At 42.7% G+C, this 22,029-nt stretch overlaps 3 protein-coding genes across 6 annotated transcripts; all 3 read right to left on the reverse strand.

Annotated features, from left to right (window-relative positions):
• On the reverse strand, positions 1 to 6,334 carry LOC120031884 (zinc finger protein 184-like). Of its 2 annotated transcripts, none has more exons than XM_038977692.1 (7): positions 6,228 to 6,334; positions 5,751 to 5,953; positions 5,581 to 5,661; positions 5,019 to 5,114; positions 4,819 to 4,929; positions 4,528 to 4,648; positions 1 to 4,288 (listed from the first exon to the last, which is right to left on the reverse strand). In XM_038977692.1, the coding sequence occupies exons 1-7, from the start codon at positions 6,256 to 6,258 to the stop codon at positions 2,604 to 2,606; spliced, it is 2,328 nt and encodes a 775-aa protein (XP_038833620.1). In that variant the 5' UTR covers positions 6,259 to 6,334; the 3' UTR covers positions 1 to 2,603. The 2 variants fall into 2 exon arrangements, with proteins under 2 accessions (XP_038833620.1, XP_038833619.1); XM_038977691.1 differs by having other exon boundaries at positions 2 to 4,288; positions 6,222 to 6,334.
• A 323-nt stretch (positions 6,335 to 6,657) lies between these two features.
• Positions 6,658 to 12,605, reverse strand: LOC120031882 (zinc finger protein 135-like). Of its 3 annotated transcripts, none has more exons than XM_038977690.1 (7): positions 12,459 to 12,605; positions 11,982 to 12,184; positions 11,812 to 11,892; positions 11,229 to 11,324; positions 11,029 to 11,139; positions 9,098 to 9,218; positions 6,658 to 8,827 (listed from the first exon to the last, which is right to left on the reverse strand). In XM_038977690.1, exons 1-7 carry the CDS (start codon positions 12,487 to 12,489, stop codon positions 7,089 to 7,091), a joined length of 2,382 nt encoding a protein of 793 aa, XP_038833618.1. In that variant the 5' UTR covers positions 12,490 to 12,605; the 3' UTR covers positions 6,658 to 7,088. The 3 variants fall into 3 exon arrangements, with proteins under 3 accessions (XP_038833618.1, XP_038833617.1, XP_038833616.1); XM_038977689.1 differs by having other exon boundaries at positions 11,229 to 11,321; positions 12,453 to 12,605; XM_038977688.1 differs by having other exon boundaries at positions 12,453 to 12,605.
• A 347-nt stretch (positions 12,606 to 12,952) lies between these two features.
• LOC120032060 (zinc finger and SCAN domain-containing protein 2-like) lies at positions 12,953 to 17,256 on the reverse strand. The gene is made up of 7 exons (XM_038978004.1): positions 17,099 to 17,256; positions 16,557 to 16,759; positions 16,315 to 16,407; positions 16,095 to 16,190; positions 15,882 to 15,992; positions 15,584 to 15,713; positions 12,953 to 15,145 (listed from the first exon to the last, which is right to left on the reverse strand). The coding sequence occupies exons 1-7, from the start codon at positions 17,130 to 17,132 to the stop codon at positions 13,404 to 13,406; spliced, it is 2,409 nt and encodes an 802-aa protein (XP_038833932.1). The 5' UTR covers positions 17,133 to 17,256; the 3' UTR covers positions 12,953 to 13,403.
• Positions 17,257 to 22,029: the final 4,773 nt, after the last annotated feature.

Genomic DNA, 22,029 nt, shown 5'->3' on the forward strand with positions numbered 1-22,029 from the left:
AGTCAAACATCTATAGTACCTTGCAAAAGTATTCATACCCCTTGGATTTCTTCACATTTTATTGTTACAAAGTGCGATTAAAATATATTTGTCAACAATCTACTCAAAATACTCTGTAATGTCACATTGTAATAATTTACATTGTAATTTACATTACATTTACATTGTAAAGATCAATACAAATTTGATAACTAAAATACAGTCGCTGCATACGGTAAGTATGAAGCCCCTTTGTTCAGACAAGCCTAAATTAGTTCAGGAGTAAAATTTGGCTTAACAAATCACATAATACGTTTCATGGAATCACTCTGTGTGGGAAAAATTTAAATGTACATGTTTTATTGACTTACCCTTCCTCTTTCCCCCATGCATACAATATCTGTAAGGTCCCTCAGTCACGCGTTGAATTTCAAGCACACATTCAATTGCAAAGACTTGGGAGCTTTATGAGGCTTTCAAAAAGAAGGGCAGTGATCGGTAGATGGGTAACAATAACAAATCAGACCAACACTGAGATGCAGTGCCGTAGACCGCTGCGCCACTCGGGAGCCCCTACACCTCAATTCGTTTGATATAAATCCCTATCATAAATTTGAGTGTCATTTTTTATATAGCCTTCACTTTCTTGTTCAGAACGTAAACATGGGTGGGATAAGCACGGGTGTGGTTTCGTGACAATGACCGAAAGAGCAGCCAATCAGTTATTTGATAAGCTCTTCCACCAGAAAGGCTGTGCTTTGTTGGCGAACAAGGCTTAAGCCTACTGTCGATTTAATTGAATCCTGACCTTTTGTTCGTATGAGGAATGCATGTGATTGCATTCATAGTTGTTATAACCATTTAAGTCATGTGTAATAGTGTTATTTATTAGGAATTCATACTTTTCAAAATAAATGACTATCAGACTCACTGCTCTTCCTCTTAGGAACACACGGCATGAGGAATGACATGAGATTAAACAAAAAGATGTGGGATTGGGAGAACAACATTCAACAAGATCAAAATGTAATCTGTTCAATTCTGAAAAATAACGTATTCCTGTATTACAAACAAAAATACTTTCACAAAGACGGCTGGAATTCTGTCGGACCTGCATTGCAGTACAGTATGGTACCGTAGCTCTTTTTCGCCACGCACAAATAAATAATGTATGACCTAGCCTATTAGATTTCCCTCACAGGTAGATGCTTACAGTTTCCAGAATAACGCATATGTGCGCACATGTTTTCTTAGTTTTGTTTGTTCTTAGTTTGTAGTTTGACTATTTTTTGCCAGAGAAATGTGTGAAATACATTCAAAAATAGATATTAGTCAGTCGTTCATATTTTGGAGTGAACCAACATTTAACACAGAAAAATTACAGACATCTGTTGCAATCTTGTTAGCTATAACTTAAAACAATATTAACTTAGTGTATTGCATACCACAAAATATTGTTGATGTCAAAAGACTGATGAGGCAAACTGACATCCACCGGATAAATCTCATGATTCATAAAAAAATATAAATGACAACTCCAGCATAGCCATAACACGTATGTTCACACAATTTCTGATGTGCCTACAAGAAGGGTAATGCTGCATCTGGAAGAAAAAACTGTCTCTGACGGTTTAAATGGCAGCTACAGGAAATACATGTTGCAGAACAGGAAACGTGTGGAACACATTTCTTTGGAGACTGTTTTATGTCCAAAATAAACACCACAAATGAATGTAGCCTATAAGCTTTTGAATTAAACAAGAACATTGCGATAGAACAAGAAGCACAAATTGAACTACACTGTTGGAGTTTGGACCCTAAGATGGTCACTGTACCCCGCAAATACACCTGCAAACCTGTACATGTGACTATCAAACACTGATGATTATACTGCGAGAGAAGCCATGAGACTGTTTCCAAACCAGGGTTGGAGTCAATGACATATCAATTCAGTCAATTCAGGTAGTAACTGAAATTATTTTCTATTAGCAAGATCCTGAATTAAAATGTAGTTGACCCCCAATCCTGATCCAAGTCAACAGATTAAAACCACGTTCTCTTGAGAGCATACTGCACCTGACAGTGGTTGTTTCACTGGTTTACCTAACACACCTCACTGAACATAGTTCCACAGATTCACAATATGAATTGCAAGTCCACAGATTTTCTGGGAGCCTTCAGACGCACAACCGGTTTCGTATGCATGGCTGTTAGGACTGCAAAGCTGGTACCTCCCAAAATAGACCATGTATGACATCCCATGATTTTAAATGACTTTAGAACCTGAACTTGATATGCTGTGTATCATGTAATAAGGGCCTGTATAGTCCCAGTATGTCTGATCAGAGGAGGGAGGATCATAGAGGAAGGGAGGAAGCTAAACTCAGTGAGCAGCAGTCCTGAACAGCAGAGATCCTCTTCGCCATTCAAGTCAATTATCTCACCACCACAGAGATGTGACAGAATGGGGGAATGGTGGGATAATGCAGCATTCCTAAGACAACACAGAGGAACCCTGGGCTGCCCTACATAACAACCCTACAGCTAATGACATGGAATTGACAAAGTTGAATACTGTTGTATATTACTGTAGCCACAGTAAAGGGTGTGCAGATGTGAGAAAATCAACTCCTTTTGGAGGAATGTCTCCTGCGACGGCTGGTGTGACTGTTTCGCCGTGTGAGCTCAGATGGCTCGGAGTGCGACCGCTCGTGCGCCTTCAGGAGACGCAGGTACCTGAAGGCTTTTCCACACTGGCCACAGGTGTGGCCCTCCCCTGTGTGTTTAAACTTGTGCTCCCTCAGGTGCGTGTGTAGTTTGTAGGTCTTCCCACACTCGTCGCAGCTATAAGGGTGTTCGTTCGAGTGCAGCCCCCGCTTGTGTATGCGGAGGCCCCCGCTGTCTTTAAAGGTCTTGTCGCATATGTCACATCTGTAAGGTTTCTTTGAAGAGTGCCTGCGTACGTGGGCCTGGAGTAGGCTGTTGTTGCCAAACATCTTCTGACAGACGGGGCAGGGGAGTTTGGGACTGGGGTCATGGTCTTTTTGGTGTCTCTTTAGGTCAAACTCATAGACAAAGGTCCTTCCGCACTGGGCACACAGGAACTGGCGGTTCCCGATGTGATAGCCCATGTGTCTCTTTAACAAGCTTGGCATAAAGAAGCGCAACCCACACTGCTCACAGGCATACGGGCGGTCCATGGTGTGCCAGCGCTGGTGGGCGGACAGCTGGAATTGGGTTGGGAAACTCTTCGGACAATGAGTACAGAAATAGGTATTCTCACTTGTATGACAATCCATGTGTCTTTTGCAGTACTGTACTTGCGTGAAACCCTTTCCACAGATGGTGCATTTGTATGGTCTAGCATGGCGATGGTGATTCTGAAGGCCAACCTTTCTCCGAAAGCACTTGCCGCACTCGTCGCAGCTAAAGGGCCGCACGTCAGAGTGAATTTTCATATGGTTGGTCAGGAGTGCCAACGTTCTGAAGAACCTGCTACAATCGATGCACTTGAAAGGTTTCTCTCCGGTGTGTATGCGGAGGTGATCCTCCAGCCGTCCCCGAGACAGAAAACGCTTCCCACAGTCTTGGCAGGAGTTGGTTGCAGGGTTTCTCCTTTTAGAGCACGCTACTCGTAGTGGCTTTTGCACCCTCTTCCTTTGGATAATGGAACTCTCAAAGAGATAGACCTCCGTTTCCTGACCCCCGATCACCACACTGCTTCCGAGACCTGTGTCGGCCAACTCCATCTCATTGTCCAAATTATCATTTTGTGGAAGGGGTGGCAAGGAATGGAGCGATAAAGTGTAACTGCCAATATGGGAGACCCACTGGTCGACACTCGTTAGCTCGACCGGCTGGTTATCCGTGGCAGGGAGGACTATCTGTGAAGGAGAGGCTTCAGTGATGGAAGTACTCATCAGTGATACAAGCTGTTGCTGTCTCATCGTTTGCAACATACTCCTTACTGTTGGTGCCCCTTTTGATGGTGCCCCTCCCACCAGTCCGCTAACACCTTTAGGACAAGAGCAGACCACGGCGCTCTCTGGCAGTGAATTCTCTTCTTCACCGCCACGCACTGCATCCTCTTCTCTCTCCACAGTACTATCTTCTCCAGCATGTGGCGAGTCATCTGACATCATTCCCAGATCCTCCAAGTCACTGAAGGAGGCAGGGTTCATGAGGCTTAGAGTGGCTTCTAATGATTCTGATGGCTTGTCAAGATCTGGCTCCATTGATGGCATTCCACAGGCGAGGCGGAAGGACAGCGAGGACAGCACACAGTCACCCACAGAAGACGTGACAGGTACTGAGGAAAAGGAAGGAACAAATATAGAAAAATGACATTCTGATTGGTTAAATTTGAAAGCCTAGGAATGAGCATGTTTACATTAATACCATTGAAAAACTATTTCACAATCCTGTAAATACAGCTAGTTCAAAGTGATCCATGACAGTTTGGGGAAAAATACATTGTTCTTTGTTTATCTGTTGATAATTCTACTTAACATTAACAGGAAGGAGAATATATAATTAAAGTAAGCCTACCAAACAGAATCTTATTTAGCAGGTTCTGGTGCTGGAGGAGGATCTTCAGGTGCTCAGGATCAGACACAGACTGTCCACACTCCTCCAGGTCAGAGGGGGCAGCACTGATAATGGATGCTATCTGAGAAGGAGAGGTAGAAGCTAAGATCAGCAACCAGGGGGTTTCTTAGAGTGCGCAGGATGAAAAATATTATGGCATGTGTTGACACATATACATTTGTCTAACAATGTCAACATTAGATATAATTGGTGAATTGATAGTTATAGACTTGTTGTTTACCAGTTTATTACCTGGGAGAGATCTGGCACAGATAGCAGTCGTTCCAGTCTGAGGACCAAGCCTCCCACAAGGGCCTGCAGTGCTGTGTCATACTTGGAGCCATAATGTGTATGGAACTCCTCCTACAGGGAAGGAAAGAAAAAGTTAAAGTCAGTGTCTATGACATGACAAAGTGGACAGTGTGAGAGGAAAGGGAGAAAGCCTGCCGAACCTGGAAGAAGTGCTTCCTCTCATAAGGGTTTTTCAGCAGGGTTTGGACCAGCGCCACAAAGTTAGCCTGTGACTCATCCACTTCTGCATCTTGCTGCTGTAACACAAATTGGGAATCATTTGATACAAAGTACAGCCACTTCCGTCATCAGAATTACATGTTACTAAAAAGAGGGGTATTGAGTGTATGGGTGACAGGGTCTGTAGAAGTCACAAGTCTAGCCTGAGAACAACTTTTATCTCTTACCCTATCCATGTTTGCACTTTGCAGATCTATGGAATCAGATAGGTGACAGCAAAGCAAGACAGATGGCAGAATGCTCCCGCAACCCCACTGGAAGGTGTTAACACTTGTCGTTTACACTTATCCAGTCCCCTCAGATTTGTACACTGCAGAGCTAAAGGCTATTTTCAAACCAGACCAACATGCAAATGTTACTTCTTTTAAGTAGTCGTCCGAGAATGGTATTGACAGCAATATTTTTGAATGCTGTGTTACAGGTGTGTTGTGAGTTTGTGCCACGGTTTGGGGCGGAATTTTCACACAAGAGAAATATTCTTACCCCCAAGATGTTCATCTTTTCCAGGAGACGTTGGATGTCCTGAAGGTTGGGTGGGTCCTTGCGGAACAACTCCAAGATCATCTAAAATAATGGGACAAAAATTGTATATGATTTTTCTAATACACAGTTTCAAAACCACCCCTCCCATGACCACACATCATGTCACTCACCCTTGCTCGCAGGCCCAGGATGAGTTGAGCCCTCTGTTTGAAACTCAGCAACTTTGGAACAGCTTCAGTCACCACAGTTACAAATTCCTCGACCTTCCCATAGTGCATCACATTGCGTTGATTCACCACATGCCATACAAATGAATACATCAGCCGCAGGGGAGAAACCAATAGTCGCAAAGAGGAGAGAGGAAGTGGGGGACCTATAGCAAGACGATAGAACAACATGTTAGCTTGTGTGGCTTCATCTTCTTTCTTTAGCAACAAATACCTCCAGCAACATGGCTAACTAGCTAGCAAACTTAATTTAGAAGGCAAGCCGAAACGGACATTAGCTTTATACTTAGCTACCCATTGAAGATAGTCGCTAGCGCTCTGAACTGCAGTGACTTGGGTCTAGCCAGGTTCACATTTGTAAAATGGGTTAGATTGCTAATACATGGCTAGTACGTGTCATATAATGTAACCTACCCGTACCGGCTGTACTCTTCTTGACTCGTTTGTCCATGCCGGAATGTCACCAATGATGTACTATAAGCAGAAATCTAACAGTAAAGGTAACTAGCATGATAGATAGCTATCATCAACTCACTGACGAAAAATTATGAAAATGGCGACAACAGATGGAAAAGGAAACAGCTTAACATCATTACCGCCACCTATCGTGCTGGAATAAGAGCCACAATTGAAACCTGCTCTTTTCTTGAAATTACATTTTAGGTAAAAACACCAATTTCATAATTTTTCTGTATATATATTTGGTTGAGTATGAATCTTTATTTTGTGGCTTAATTAACTTTTGTGGTTTAATGAACACTTTAAATGTATTATAAAATGTCATCACACAGTACCATTCTAGCATACATTTGGTTTCCCATGCTGTGAATAAAATAGCAAAACAAGAAAGTAGTGGCACACAATTTTTACTTTATTTGCCTTTATCCAACACCAAATGTTGTGCTTATTTTTTGTAAAGGCTCCCTGCAATCATTGACTACTCTCGAAAAGAGAAATAAGCGAGTAGCTATCAATTTACATCTTGTGTCATTGGAATTTCAATAACCTATCCAAAAAAAGAAAAGCATCACAAACAAATGTTTTAATGACACAATCATTAATTGTTATCCAACAGGAGATATGCTTGTTGCTGCATTAATTAAGCCAGATATTATACTATTTTTCAATGTTCAGTCTATTAAGGGAATCCTGAATTCTGGTCCAAAATCTAAAGTCTACAACAAAAAAATAGAAATATTATTACAGCTAATGGCAATTTGTCAGGATATTAAAACTAGCATCCCAGTCGGTGTCTGTGGAGGGCAGCCACTGTGCAGGTAATCAACTCATTTTGGAGGAATTTCTCCTGCGACGGCTGGTGTGACTGTATTTCCTTGTCTGCTCAGATCGCTCTCCTGAGTGCAACCGCTCATGCGCCTTCAGAAGACGTGGTAACTTGAAGACCTTTCCACACTGGTCACAGGTGTGCCCCTCCGTCGTGTGGTGGATAATTATGTGCTCCTTCAGGTGCTGATTCAGCTTGTATGTCTTCCCACACATGTCGCAGTGGTAAGGGCGTTCGCCCGTGTGCAGACGTTTGTGACTGCTCAAGCTGTTGCTCTGTTTAAAGGTCTTGTCACATATGTCACATCTGTAAGGTTTTACAGAGGTGTGCGTAAACATGTGGGCCTTAATGAGTCCGTTGCTGCCAAACACCTTCTGGCAGACAGGGCATGGGATCTTGGGCTTGGGGCCATGGTCCCTTTGGTGTTTCTTCAGGTCAAACTCATAAACAAAAGTCTTTCCACACTGGGCACACAGGAACGGGCGGTTCCCAATGTGATAGCCCATGTGCCTCTTCAGCCCACTGGGATGAAAGAAGCGCATCCCACACTGCTCACAGATGAACGGGCGCTCCATGGTGTGCCAGCGCTCGTGGACAGACAGCTTGTATTGGGTTGGGAATCTCTTCTGACAATGAGTGCAGGGAAAGTTATTTTCACTTGCATGAGACTGGATGTGTATTCTGCAATAGAATGCTTGGGTGAAGCCCTTTCCGCAGATGGTGCATTTGTGTGGTTTCGCACCCATATGGATGGGCTGATGCTTCTTCAAGTCAGCCTTTTTCCGAAAGCCCTTGTCACACTTTTCACACTTAAATGGCCGCGCTTCAGAGTGATTTTTCATATGAGTGGTCATGCCTCCTAAGGACCTGAAGGCCCTGCCACACTCAGTGCATTTGAAAGGTTTCTCTCCTGTGTGAATGCGGAGGTGATTTTCCAGCTGAGACGAATAGACAAAACTCTTTCCACACTCCTGGCAAATGATGGTTGCCTCAGGGATTTTCCTCTTCGAGGGTACCGTTATTCTTTGTGGCTTGGGCAGTCTCCTTCGGATAACAGCCCTCTCAAAGAGATTGGCTTCTGTTTCCTGACCCCCAATTTCCACACTGCTTCCAAGACACGTGTCACCTGACCGGATCTCCTTGTCTACATCATTGTTTTGTGGAAGGGGTGGCAAGGAAGGGAGCGAAATCGAGTTACTTGCAATGTGGGAGACCCACTGGTGGACACTCGCTAGCTCGACCGGCTGGTTATCTGGCTGGTTCCCATTGGTGACCGTGGCAAGGGTGACAATATGTGAAGGAGAGGCTTCGGTGATGAAAGTATTCATCAGTGTTGCAAGCTCTTTGTGTCTCTCTGTTGGCAGCATGCTCTCTACTGTTGGTGCCCCTCCCACTGGCCTGCTTACACTTTGAGGAGTAGGTGAGACTATGTCGTTCTTTGACAGTGCATTGTCTTCTTCACTGTCGAGTACTGAATTTTTCACCAGACCTCCGTTATCCCTGGCATTCTGGTCTTCTCTCTCCACAGTAGTTACTGCTCCAGCGTGTTCCGATTCAACTGACATCATTCCCAGATCCTCCAAGTCACTGAAGGAGGCAGGGCTCATGATGCTTAGAGCGGCTTCTAATGATTCCGCTGGTTCGTCAAAATCTGTCTGCATGGACTGCATTCCACAAGTTAAGCGGAAAGACAGCGAGGACAGCACACAGTCCCCTACAGAGGACGTGACAGGTACTGAGAAAAAGGGACAAATACAGAAAAATCTATGAATATTTTATATTACACCACATTCTGATTGTTTGAATTTGAAGGTATTGGGCATGTTTAGATTAATACCATTTCAAAATAATTCAAATTCCTGTAAATACAGCTGGTTCAAAGTTATCAATAGATTGAACCATGGCAGTTTGACAAAAAGGGAAAATTACATTGTTCTTTGTTCAGCTGTTGATAATTCCACTGAACATTAACATGGAGAAGATATACTAATTAAAGTAACCCTACCCAACTGAATCTTATTTAGCAGGTTCTGGTGCTGGAGGAGGATCTTCAGGTGCTCAGGGTCAGACACAGACTGTCCACACTCCTCCAGGTCAGAGGGGGCAGCACTGATAATGGATGCTATCTGAGAAGGAGAGGTAGAAGCTAAGATCAGCAACCAGGGGGTTTCTTAGAGTGCGCAGTATGAACAATATTATGGCATGTGTTGGCACGTATACTAACGGTCAAAAGTTTCGGGTCACTTAGAAATGTCCTTGTTTTTGAAAGAAAAGCAGATTTTTTGTCCATTAAAATAACATCAAATTGATCAGAAATACAGTGTAGACATTGTTAATGTTGTAAATGTCTATTGTAGCTGGAAACTGATGATTTTTAAAGGAATATCTACGTAGGCGTACAGAGGTACATTAACAGCAACCATCACTCCTGTGTTCCAATGGCATGTTGTGTTAGCTATTCCAAGTTTATCATTTTAAAAGGCTAATTGATCATTAGAAAACCCTTTTGCAATTATGTTAGCACAACTGAAAACTGTAGCTCTGATTAAAGAAGCAATAAAACTGGCCTTCTTTAGACTAGTTGAATATCTGGAGCATCAGCATTTGTGGGTTCGATTACAGGCTCAAAATGGCAATAAACAAATAACTTTCTTCTGAAACTCATCAGTCTATTCTTGTTCTGAGAAATGAAGGCTATTCCATGTGAGAAATTGCCAAGACACTGAAGATCTCGTACAACGCTGTGTACTACTCCCTTCACAGAACAGAACAAACTGTCTCTAACCAGAATAGAAAGAGGAGTGGGAGGCCCCGGTGCACAACTGAGCAAGAGGACAAGTACATTAGTGTCCAGTTTGAGAACCAGACGCCTCACAAGTCCTCAACTGGCAGCTTCATTAAATAGTACCCGCAAAACACCAGTCTCAACATCAACAGTGAAGAGGCGACTCCAGGATGCTGGCCTTCTAGGCAGAGTCGCAAAGAAAAAGCCATATCTCAGACTGGCCAATCAAAATAAAAGATTAAGATGGGCAAAAGAACACAGACACTGGACAGAGGAAGATTGGAAAAAAAATGTTATGGACAGACAAATCTACATTTGAGGTGTTTGGATCACAAAGAAGAACATTAGTGAGATGCATAAAAAATGAAAAGATGCTGGAGGAGTGCTTGACGCCATTTGTCAAGCATGGTGGAGGCAATGCGATGGTCTGGGGCTGCTTTGGTGGTGGTAAAGTGGGAGATGTGTACAGGGTAAAAGGGATCTTGAAGAAGGAAGGCTATCACTCCATTTTGCAACACCATGCCATACCCTGTGAACGGCGCTTAATTGTAGCCAATTTCCTCCTACACCAGGACAATGACCAAACGCATAGCTCCAAACTATGCAAAAACTATTTAGGGAAGAAGCAGTCAGCTGGTATTCTGTCTATAATGGAGTGGCCATCACAGTCACTGGATCTCTTGCCTAGTTAAATAAAGGTTACCCATCTCAACCCTATTGAGCTATTGTGGGAGCAGCTTGACCGTATGGTACGTAAGAAGTGCCCATCAAGCCAATCCAACTTTTGGGAGGTGCTACAGGAAGCATGGGGTGAAATCTATTCAGATTACCTCAACAAATTGACAACTAGAATGCCAAAGGTCTGCAAGGCTGTAATTGCTGCAAATGGAGGATTCTTTGACAAAAGCAAAGTTTAAAAGGACACAATTATTATTTCAATTAAAAATCCTCATTTATAACTTTGTAAACATCTTGACTATATTTCCTATTCCTTTTGCAACTCATTTCATGTATGTTTTCATGGAAAACAAGGACATTACTAAGTGACCCCAAATTTTTGAACGGTAGTGTATATAGTTGTCTAACAATGTCAACATTAGATATGATTGGTAAATTGTTAGTTATAGACTTGTTGTTTACCAGTTTATTACCTGGGAGAGATCTGGCACAGATAGCAGTCGTTCCAGTCTGAGGACCAAGCCTCCCACAAGGGCCTGCAGTGCTGTGTCATACTTGGAGCCATAATGTGTATGGAACTCCTCCTACAGGGAAGGAAAGAAAAAGTTAAAGTCAGTGTCTATGACATGACAAAGTGGACAGTGTGAGAGGAAAGGGAGAAAGCCTGCCGAACCTGGAAGAAGTGCTTCCTCTCATAAGGGTTTTTCAGCAGGGTTTGGACCAGCGCCACAAAGTTAGCCTGTGACTCATCCACTTCTGCATCTTGCTGCTGTAACACAAATTGGGAATCATTTGATACAAAGTACAGCCACTTCCGTCATCAGAATTACATGTTACTAAAAAGAGGGGTATTGAGTGTATGGGTGACAGGGTCTGTAGAAGTCACAAGTCTAGCCTGAGAACAACTTTTATCTCTTACCCTATCCATGTTTGCACTTTGCAGATCTATGGAATCAGATAGGTGACAGCAAAGCAAGACAGATGGCAGAATGCTCCCGCAACCCCACTGGAAGGTGTTAACACTTGTCGCTTACACTTATCCAGTCCCCTCAGATTTGTACACTGCAGAGCTAAAGGCTATTTTCAAATCAGAGTAGAGCGCATATTTTAACCTCTTTTAAGTGATGTCGCTCCAGCCTTGGTTTTTCTGGTTTAATGGTATCGACAGTCATTCTTGAATATGTTGTGTTACATGTGAGTTGTTCACTGGTATGGGGCGGAATTTCCACACTTTCACACAAGAGAAATATTCTTACCCCCAAGATGTTAATCTTTTCCAGGAGATGTTGGATGTCCTGAAGGTTGGGTGGGTCGTTGCGGAACAACTCCAAGATCATCTAAAATAATGGGACAAAAATTGTATATGATTTTTCTAATACACAGTTTCAAAACCACCCCTCCCATGACCACACAACATGTCACTCACCCTTGCTCTCAGGCCCAGGATGAGTTGAGCCCTCTGTTTGTAACTCAGCAACTTTGGAACAGCTTCAGTCACCACAGTTACAAATTCCTCGACCTTCCCATAGTGCATCACATTGCGTTGATTCACCACATGCCATACAAATGAATACATCAGCCGCAGGGGAGAAACCAATAGTCGCAAAGAGGAGAGAGGAAGTGGGGGACCTATAGCAAGACGATAGAACAAAATGTTAGCTTGTGTGGCTTCATCCTCTTTCTTTAGCAACAAATACCTCCAGCAACATGGCTAACTAGTTAGCAAACTTAATTTAGAAGGCAAGCCGAAACGGACATTAGCTTTATACTTAGCTACCCATTGAAGATAGTCGCTAGCGCTCCGCACTGCAGTGACTTGGGTCTAGCCAGGTTCACATTTGTAAAATGGGTTAGATTGCTAATACATGGCTAGTACGTGTCATATAATGTAACCTACCCGTACCGGCTGTACTCTTCTTGACTCGTTTGTCCATGCCGGAATGTTACCAATGATGTACTATAAGCAGAAATCTAACAGTAAAGGTAACTAGCATGATAGATAGCTATCATCAACTCATTGACGATTTTTTTGTGTGAAAATGGTGACAACAACGGGACAGAGGGAAACGGAACCAAAACCAGAACAGAGTTTTGACCGGACTATTAACAATAAGAGTGGTAGCATAACATCATTACCGCCACCTACCGTGCTGGAATAAGAGCCGCAAGTGAATCCTGCTCTTTTCTTGAAATTACATTTTAGGTAAAAACATGAATTTCATATTTTTTCTGTACAACGTTATATATCTGGATGAGTATTAATCTTTATTAATGAACTTTTGTGGCTTAATACAATCTTTAAATGTATTATAAAATGTAATCGCACAGGACCATTCTAGCAAACATTTGGTTTCCCTTGCTGTGAATGTTTTCAACTTAAACAGCAAAACAAATGAGTAGTGGCACACAATTTTGACTTTATTTGCCTTTATCCAACACCAAATGTTGTTCATATTTTTTTGTAAAGGCTTCCGGCAATCATTGACTACTCTCAAAAAGAGATATGTAAGTAGCTGTCAATTTACATCTTATGTCATTGGAATTTCAACCTATCCAAAAAAAAGCATCACAAACAAATATGTTTTAATGACACAATCATTCATTGTTGGTATCTAACAGGACATATGTTTGTTTCTGCATGAATTAAGCCAGCCATTCTACCATTTGTCAATGTTCAGTCTAGGGAATCCTGGATTATGGTCCAAAATTGTCAAGTTTACAACAAAAAAAACCAAGAACATGATTACAGCCAATGGCATGGCATTGTGACAAAGTTAAACTTGTGTCAGAACAATAAAACTAGCATCCCAGTCAGTGTGTGTGTGGAGGCCAGCCACTGTGCAGAAAATCAACTCCTTTTGGAGGAATGTCTCCTGCGACGGTTGGTGTGACTGTATTTCCTTGTCTGCTCAGATCGCTCTCCTGAGTGCAACCGCTCATGCGCCTTTAGAAGACGTGGTAACTTGAAGACCTTTCCACACTGGTCACAGGGGTGCCCCTCCGTCGTGTGGTGGATAATTATGTGCTCCTTCAGGTGCTGATTCAGCTTGTATGTCTTCCCACACATGTCGCAGTGGTAAGGGCGTTCGCCTGTGTGCAGACGTTTGTGACTGCTCAAGCTGCTGCTCTGTTTAAAGGTCTTGTCACATATGTCACATCTGTAAGGTTTTACAGAGGTGTGCGTAAACATGTGGGCCTTAATGAGTCCGTTGCTGCCAAACACCTTCTGGCAGACAGGGCATGGGATCTTGGGCTTGGGGCCATGGTCCCTTTGGTGTTTCTTCAGGTCAAACTCATAAACAAAAGTCTTTCCACACTGGGCACACAGGAACGGGCGGTTCCCAATGTGATAGCCCATGTGCCTCTTCAGCCCACTGGGATGAAAGAAGCGCATCCCACACTGCTCACAGATGAACGGGCGCTCCATGGTGTGCCAGCGCTCGTGGACAGACAGCTTGTATTGGGTTGGGAATCTCTTCTGACAATGAGTGCAGGGAAAGTTATTTTCACTTGCATGAGACTGGATGTGTATTCTGCAATAGAATGCTTGGCTGAAGCCCTTTCCACAGATGGTGCATTTATGTGGTTTTGCACCCGTGTGGATGAGCTGATGCTTCTTCAGGTCAGCCTTTTTCCGAAAGCCCTTGTCACACTCATCACACTTAAATGGCCGCGCTTCAGAGTGATTTTTCATATGAGTGGTCATACCTCCTAAGGACCTGAAGGCCCTGCCACACTCAGTGCACTTGAAAGGTTTCTCTCCTGTGTGAATGCGGAGGTGATTTTCCAGCTGAGACGGATAGACAAAACTCTTCCCACACTCCTGGCAAATTATGGTTGCCTCAGGAATTCTCCTTTTCGAGGGTACTGTTATTCTTTGTGGCTTGGGCACCCATCTCCTTCGGATAACAGCCTTCTCAAAGAGATTGGCTTCTGTTTCCTGACCACCAATTACCACACTGCTTCCAAGACATGTGTCACCTGACCGGATCTCCTTATCTACATCATTGTTTTGTGGAAGGGGTGGCAAGGAAGGGAGCGAGATCGAGTTACTTGCAATGTGGGAGACCCACTGGTGGACACTCGCTACTTTGACCGGTGGGTTACACGGTTGGTTCCCATTGGTGACCGTGGCAGGGATGACTAATTTGACTATCTGTAAAGGAGAGGATTTGGTGAAGGAACTACTCATCAGTGATACAAGCTGTTGGTGTCTCTGTGTTGGCAACATACTCCTTACTGTTGGTGCCCCTTTTGATGGTGACCCTCCCACTAGTCCGCTAACACCTTGAGGACTAGACACGCTCTCTGGCAGTGCATTGTCACACACTGCATTTTTCACCCCATTTCCGTTATCCCTGGCATCCTCTTCTCTCTCTATAGTACTATCTTCTCCAGCATGTGGCGAGTCATCTGACATCATTCCCAGATCCTCCAAGTCACTGAAGGAGGCAGGGTTCATGAGGCTTAGAGTGGCTTCTAGTGATTCTGATGGCTTGTCAAGATCTGGCTCCATTGATGGCATTCCACAGGCGAGGCGGAAGGACAGCGAAGACAGCACACAGTCACCCACAGAGGAAGTGACAGGTACTGAGGAAAAAAAATATATATATATTTAAGTACATCACAGTTAAGGATATTCTGCTAATTAAAAAAAATACTACTATTAAGTTTAGCTTTTTAATCTTTTTATTTAAGGTTTTGTAAACTAAATTCATACAGCAAAAAATATTATATTCATGATCATTGAAAATATATTTCACAGTGGTTTATATTGTACAGCCATTATTTAAATTGCTTTTTTTTGTCACATACTGAAAGTAGGAGAACATTACAGAATTTTACCAACCAGGTAATGGCTGAGCGATTTCTCCACATTGTACTTTTAATTTTCGATGTCAAAAATAAAACTTGTAAAGTTTTTTTTTTATAGCTGTTTATAAATCTACTGTACATACACAGAGAGGATAACAGATACTGATTGAAGTAGAGACTCCAAAGCTTTCTATGGACTGTTTTCAAGCCTACCATTTTTGTTTAACTGGGTTTTATTTAGCAGGTTCTGGTGCTGGAGGAGGATCTTCAGGTGCTCAGGGTCAGACACAAACTGTCCACACTCCTCCAGGTCAGAGGGGGCAGCACTGATAATGGATGCTATCTGAGAAGGAGAGGAAGAACATAAGATCAGCAAAAGGGGGGTGGCTTAGCATGTGAGGTCAAGACAATAATATGGCATGTGTTGACATAAACTGTTATCTAATAATGACAAAATTAGGTATGATCAGTGAACTGTTAGTTATAGACTTGTCATGTACCAGTTCATTACCTGGGAGAGATCTGGCACAGATAGCAGTTGTTCCAGTCTGAGGACCAAGCCTCCCACAAGGGCCTGCAGTGCTGTGTCATACTTGGAGCCATAATGTGTATGGAACTCCTCCTACAGGGAAGCAAAGAGTGACAGTGTCTGAGAGAACCTACCTGAATGATGAGCCGCTAAAATCAAGTCAGACGAAAGGGAGAGAGAGAAAGTATGTCAAACCTGGAAGAAGTGCTTCCTCTCATAAGGGTTTTTCAGCAGGGTTTGGACCAGTGCCACAAAGTTAGCCTGTGACTCCTCCACTTCCATATCTTGCTGCTGTAACACAGAATGTGAATAATTTGATACAAGTATAACTTATCTGGTTATCTGAATTGAGCTATTAAAATGAGTAGCTGTTACATCCTTTGAATGTATGCAGGAGAGAGAAAAATATTCTTACCCCTGCGGATGCACTGATGTTAATCTTTCCCAGGAGACGTTGGATGGCCTGAGGGTTAGGTGGACAATCGTTGCGGAACATCTCCAAGATCATCTAATTAATGGGAATCATGGCGATATTGAGTAAACTTGCAACTTCCCTGCCCTCCTTACACACATATAGTTTCTACTGGCATTGATATAAATGTGTCAATCAAAGCATAATCAACTACTCCTCCCATGACCACACATCATGTCACTCACCCTTGCTCTCAGGCCCAGGATGAGTTGAGCCCTCTGTTTGTAACTCAGCAACTTTGGAACAGCTTCAGTCACCACAGTCACAAATTCCTCGACCTTCCCATAGTGCATCACATTGCGTTGATTCACCACATGCCATACAAATGAATACATCAGCCGCAGGGGAGAAACCATGAGTCGTAAAGAGGAGAGAGGAAGAGGGGGGCCTATGGAAAGAAGAGGGACCCAATAAATATTTAGGCTGTACTGGTTGTTGCATAACAAAAAATCATATTCGTCTACAACATCAAGGCTATACAAAATATTATGATAAGACTATACCACAGATGAGAGTTATAATCTTTGGTTTTACTATATTTAGCAGCAATAGCTAGCTACATTTAGAAAGAAAGCCAACATGATATTAACATGAAACGAATGTAGTTAGCTATGTTACTCTACAGTTCACTTGGGGCTGCCTGTATGTTGAATTTGAGCTACTCTAGCTTACGTTAGCCAGAGTTAATAGCATAGACTGTAACGTTACTTTTAGAAACAACCCCTACCCGTACTGGCAGCCGCTTTGACTCGTTTGTCCATGATGGAAAAGTTGTTATCAAAAGTATGTATGGATAATTAACAGCATACAACTGTATATCAACATGCAATAAAATAAATGTGGAAATGGAAACAACAACCGTACATTCAGAAAGTAATTAGTGTCTCGTCAGCAACACTAGAAAAGTATTTCCGGGTCACTGTTTCGGGAAATTCCAAAATAAAAGTAACCACGTAATAGTAAAAAAGTAATTCACCTCTATTTCAGTGGCGATTTTAGCATGTAAATCTTGTTGGGGCAAACACATTTTTTGGGGGATGCATGCCAGCAAAGCCACTACACAACTCAACACTAAACAATACATGAATTGCACTATAACGGTGACAAACAGTGCCCACAAACTGTTTGGGCCGATATCAAGCTGTCCCAACAGCAGTCCCGACACCTTAGCACTGCTACACCTTGCTTTCAGCGGAGCCTTGTCTGGCAGCGAAACAGTTCATTCAGACTCATTTACTGCCTTTAAAAAAAACATTGCTGATATGGCTGATTTGCCTAAACAAATGTGATTTCTACTGACAATTGAGATGTACACACTATGGCATAAGGGGAGGAAAAGCGTATAAGAGGCAATCCATAATTTCGATTAAGACATGAATGAGCGAGTAACGACAGACGTAGTCAATATAACTATTTGTTCAGCCTTTTTGAAATGTGCAGCGACTGAATTCAGAACATGGGCCGTTCTTACAGTGTACTCCCTGTACAACATGTCAGAACCGTAGGATAAATAAAGGGGGCATATAAACAGACAATTTTATGATTTAATGATTTACTCGATGATTACATTTCTCTAAAACAGGTTATAGGCTACATGTGCACCACTATCTTAGAATAGTAGGGGAAATTAAGAGGTGGAAATAGACAAAATTATTAGGGTGAGGCACATTGAATGCCATTTGGGCTCCCGAGTGGCGCAGCGGTCTAAGACACTGCATCTCAGTGCTAAAGGTGTCACTAGAGACACCCTGGTTCGAATCCAGGCTGTATCACATGATGGCCGGTGTAGGACGTCATTGTAAATCTGAATTTGTTCTTAACTGACTTGCCTAGTTAAATAAAATAAAAATTGTGTCTTTGCGTGTCAAAAAACATACATGTCATATAAAACAATTTGACATGTTAAATAACACAATTCTATTATATAATGTTGTTTGTGCTGAATTTGCACATGCAAGCCAAGCACCACCACTGCTATCAGTAGCACTGTCAAAGCTGTACAAAAAAAGTTGTCAAACAAGCACACACCGGCCACGAACGATGTGTTTACAATACCACGTTGGTGAAATTAGACTACATTTTTAGGGTTAGGCACATGGGCTACTAACAGCTTACTACACTTAGTATTACTTGCTTAGCTACAGTATACATACAGTTGAAGTCGGAAGTTTACATACACTTAGGTTGCAGTCATTAAAACTCGTTTTTCAACCACTCCACAAATTTCTTGTTAACAAACTATAGTTTTGGCAAGTCGGTTAGGATATCTACTTTGTGCATGACACAAGTAATTTTTCCAACAATTGTTTACAGACATATTATTTCACTTATAATTCACTGTATCATAATTCCAGTGGGTCAGAAGTTTACATACACTAAATTGACTGTGCCTTTAAACAGCTTGGGAAATTCCAGAAACTAATGTCATGGCTTTAGAAGCTTCTGATAGGCTAATTGACATCATTTGAGTCAATTGGAGGTGTACCTGTGGATGTATTTCAAGGCCTACCTTCAAACTCAGTGCCTCTTTGCTTGACATCATGGGAAAATCAGCCAAGACCTCAGAGAAAAATGGTAGACCTCCACAAGTCTGGTTCATCCTTGGGAGCAATTTCCAAACGCATGAAGGTACCACGTTCATCTGTACAAACAATAGTATGCAATTATAAACACCATGGGACCACGCAACCATCATACCGCTCAGGAAGGAGACACGTTCTGTCTCCTAGAGATGAACATATTTTGGTGTGAAAAGTGCAAATCAATCCCAGAACAACAGCAAAGGACCTTGTGAAGATGTTGGAAACAGGTACAAAAGTATCAATATCCACAGTAAAACAAGTCCTATATCGACATAACCTGAAAGGTTAGCAAGGAAGGCGCTCAGCAAGGAAGAAGCCACTGCTCCAAAACCTCCATAAAAAAGTCAGACTATGGTTTGCAACTGCACACGGGCATAAAGATCGTACTTTTTGGAGAAATGTCCTCTGGTCTGATGAAACAAAAATATAACTGTTTGGCCATAATGACCATTATGTTTGAAGGAAAAAGGGGGATGCTTGGAAGCCGAAGAACACCATCCCAACCGTGAAGCACGGGGGTGGCAGCATCATGTTGTGGGGGTGCTTTGCTGCAGGAGGGACTGGTGCACTTCACAAAATAGATGGCATCATGAGGTTGGAAAATTATGCGGATATATTGAAGCAACATCTCAAGACATCAGTCATGAAGTTAAAGCTTGGTCGCAAATGGGTCTTCCAAATGGACAATGACCCTAAGCATCCTTCCAAAGTTGTGACAAAGTGGCTTAAGGACAACAAAGTCAAGGTATTGGAGTGGCCATCACAAAGCCCTGATCTCAATCCCATAGAAAATTTGTGGGAAGAACTGAAAAAGCGTGTGGGAGCAAGTAGGCCTACAAACCTGACTCAGTTACACCAGCTCTGTCAGGAGGAATGGGCCAAAATTCACCCAACATATTGTGGGAAGCTTGTGGAAGGCTCCCTGAAATGTTTGACCTAAGTTAAACAATTTAAAGGCAATGCTACCAAATATTAATTGTGTTTGTAAACTTCTGACCCACTGGGAATGTGATGAAAGCTGAAATAAAAGCTGAAAATCATTCTCTCAACTATTATTCTGACATTTCACATTCTTAAATTAAAGTGGTAATTCTAACTGACCTAAGACATGGAATTTTTACCAGGATTAAATGTCAGGAATTGTGAAAAACTGAGGTTAAATGTATTTGGCCAAAGTGTATGTACATTTCCGACTTCAACTGTATCTCCCTTGAAGTTTACATAATATATGCAGTAGCCTACAAGACATTTTTGGACTCACCTTGTGAAGGTGGCACAGCTTTGTGGGCAAATTCTGTCATCAAACTTTGTCATCAAAGTCTGGCATTCTCTGCATTTTTGGTGGGAACTCTGAAAAAAAACACACAGCCACTCCGTTGAATAGCAGGATAACGTTAATTGTTGCTTTGCAATGCTTGCAGTTAGCCACTGATTCCTTCCAAACTACTCATTGTTGAGTTTGCTATTTCCAACTTGTTGTGTAATCTTTATGTCCAATGGCCGATGAGCACCGATACGTTTTATCTATAATTTCTCTTCCTTATTTCTCTTCATTTGACAAGGATTAAAAAGGATTTGCCAGTAGATTGTCGACTTTATTCATGATGATGACTGCTAGCTAATACTTTGAAAGTAAGATGTTGACATGATCAGTCCAATCAAAGCTACTGTACATATAACGTGATTTGACATAATTTTATCTTTTGCCAATGACCTTGAGCCAACTTGGAATGGCACTTGTCATATAGCTCTATGGCAGGACCCCAAGGGCTGAAATTTTGGATGTCTACCATTATCAAGGACTTAAACCTGGCGATGACGTACTTTCCCCATGATTGACAGAACACTAAGCCAATCACGGCTCAATGCTCCTATTTGCTGCTGGCTCGCCCCACCACCACTACAGAAAGCACTGAGCTTGGCTGAAATACCTGCATTTTGGAGCTGCCTTACTCAAGAAAACAAAAAAGAGACCATGTGTGTATGCAGCTTTATTAACTGAATGACATGTATCTATTTTTTTACATTGTTTGCAAACTGATATGTGACACGTATTAATTCCAAAATAACATGCAAAACGGACAAGCTAAAAAAAACACATATATTTATATATATATGCAGTCATAGTAAGTACATTTTTTCTCAGGAAAATAGCTATCAGCAAAGTCAGTGTCAAGTGCTAGTGTTAGTTAACAAAAGTATTTTAAGGGGGGATTATTTAAAATACTAATTGAAGAGGTAGGGTTTCAGATGTTTTTTGGAAGATGGGCAGGGACTCTACTGTCCTAGCTTCAGGGGGAAACTGGTTCCACCATTGGGGTGCCAGGACAGAGAAGAGCTTGGACGGGGCTGAATGGGAGCTGCTCTCCCGTGGGGGTGGAAAGGCCAAGAGACCCAGAAGTGGCAGAACAGAGTGTTTGGGGTGTAGGGTTTGAGCATAGCCTAAAGGCAGTGCCTCTTGCTGCTCCGTAGGCAAGTACCATGGTCTTGAAGTGGATGCGAGCTTCGACTGGAAGCCAGTGGAGTGGGCGGAAGAGTGGGGTGACATGGGAGAACTTGGAAAGGTTGAACACCAGGCAGGCTGCAGTGTTTTGGGTAAGTTGCAGGGGTTTGATGGCACAAGCGGGGAGCCCAGACTACAGTGAGTTGCAGTAGTCCAGACAGGAGATGACAAGTGCCTGGATTAGGACCTGCACTGCTTCCTGTGTGAGGTAGGGTCGTACTCTATGGATGTTGTAGAGCATGAACCTGCAGGAGCGAGTCACTGCTTTGATGTTTGCAGAGAACGACAGGGTGTTGTCAAGGGTCACGCCATGGTGATTTTCACTCTGGAAGTGGGACACCACTTCCAGCCATGATAAAGAGGTGAAATAGATATCTGCCAGGCATGCAGAGATGCGTGTCACCACCTGAGTGTCAGAAGGGTGGGGGGAGAAAAGTAGTTGAGTGTCTTCCGCATAGCAATGATAGGAGAGACCATGTGAGGATATGACGGAGCCGAGTGACTTGGTGTATAGACAGAAGAGGGCCCAGAACCAAGCCCTGGTGGACATCGGTAGTGAGAGTACGTGGTGCA

This window comes from Salvelinus namaycush, chromosome 38 (assembly GCF_016432855.1).
Source record: "Salvelinus namaycush isolate Seneca chromosome 38, SaNama_1.0, whole genome shotgun sequence".
NCBI classification, from domain to species: Eukaryota; Metazoa; Chordata; class Actinopteri; order Salmoniformes; family Salmonidae; genus Salvelinus; species Salvelinus namaycush.

Excerpts from the sequence above, each read along its gene's own strand:
- LOC120032060 (XM_038978004.1), bottom strand. The coding sequence starts at position 17,132 with ATGGACAAACGAGTCAAAGCGGCTGCCAGTACGG. Across the intron at positions 16,191-16,314 it reads ACATCAGTGCATCCGCAGGG|CAGCAAGATATGGAAGTGGA; the intron begins GTAAGAATATTT and ends TCTGTGTTACAG. Across the intron at positions 15,993-16,094 it reads AGAGGAAGCACTTCTTCCAG|GAGGAGTTCCATACACATTA; the intron begins GTTTGACATACT and ends GCTTCCCTGTAG.
- LOC120031882 (XM_038977688.1), bottom strand. The coding sequence starts at position 12,489 with ATGGACAAACGAGTCAAGAAGAGTACAGCCGGTACGG. Across the intron at positions 11,140-11,228 it reads AGAGGAAGCACTTCTTCCAG|GAGGAGTTCCATACACATTA; the intron begins GTTCGGCAGGCT and ends CCTTCCCTGTAG. Across the intron at positions 8,828-9,097 it reads GCTAAATAAGATTCAGTTGG|TACCTGTCACGTCCTCTGTA; the intron begins GTAGGGTTACTT and ends CCTTTTTCTCAG.
- LOC120031884 (XM_038977691.1), bottom strand. The coding sequence starts at position 6,258 with ATGGACAAACGAGTCAAGAAGAGTACAGCCGGTACGG. Across the intron at positions 5,115-5,580 it reads AAAAGATGAACATCTTGGGG|CAGCAAGATGCAGAAGTGGA; the intron begins GTAAGAATATTT and ends TTTGTGTTACAG. Across the intron at positions 4,649-4,818 it reads CTGTGCCAGATCTCTCCCAG|ATAGCATCCATTATCAGTGC; the intron begins GTAATAAACTGG and ends TCTCCTTCTCAG.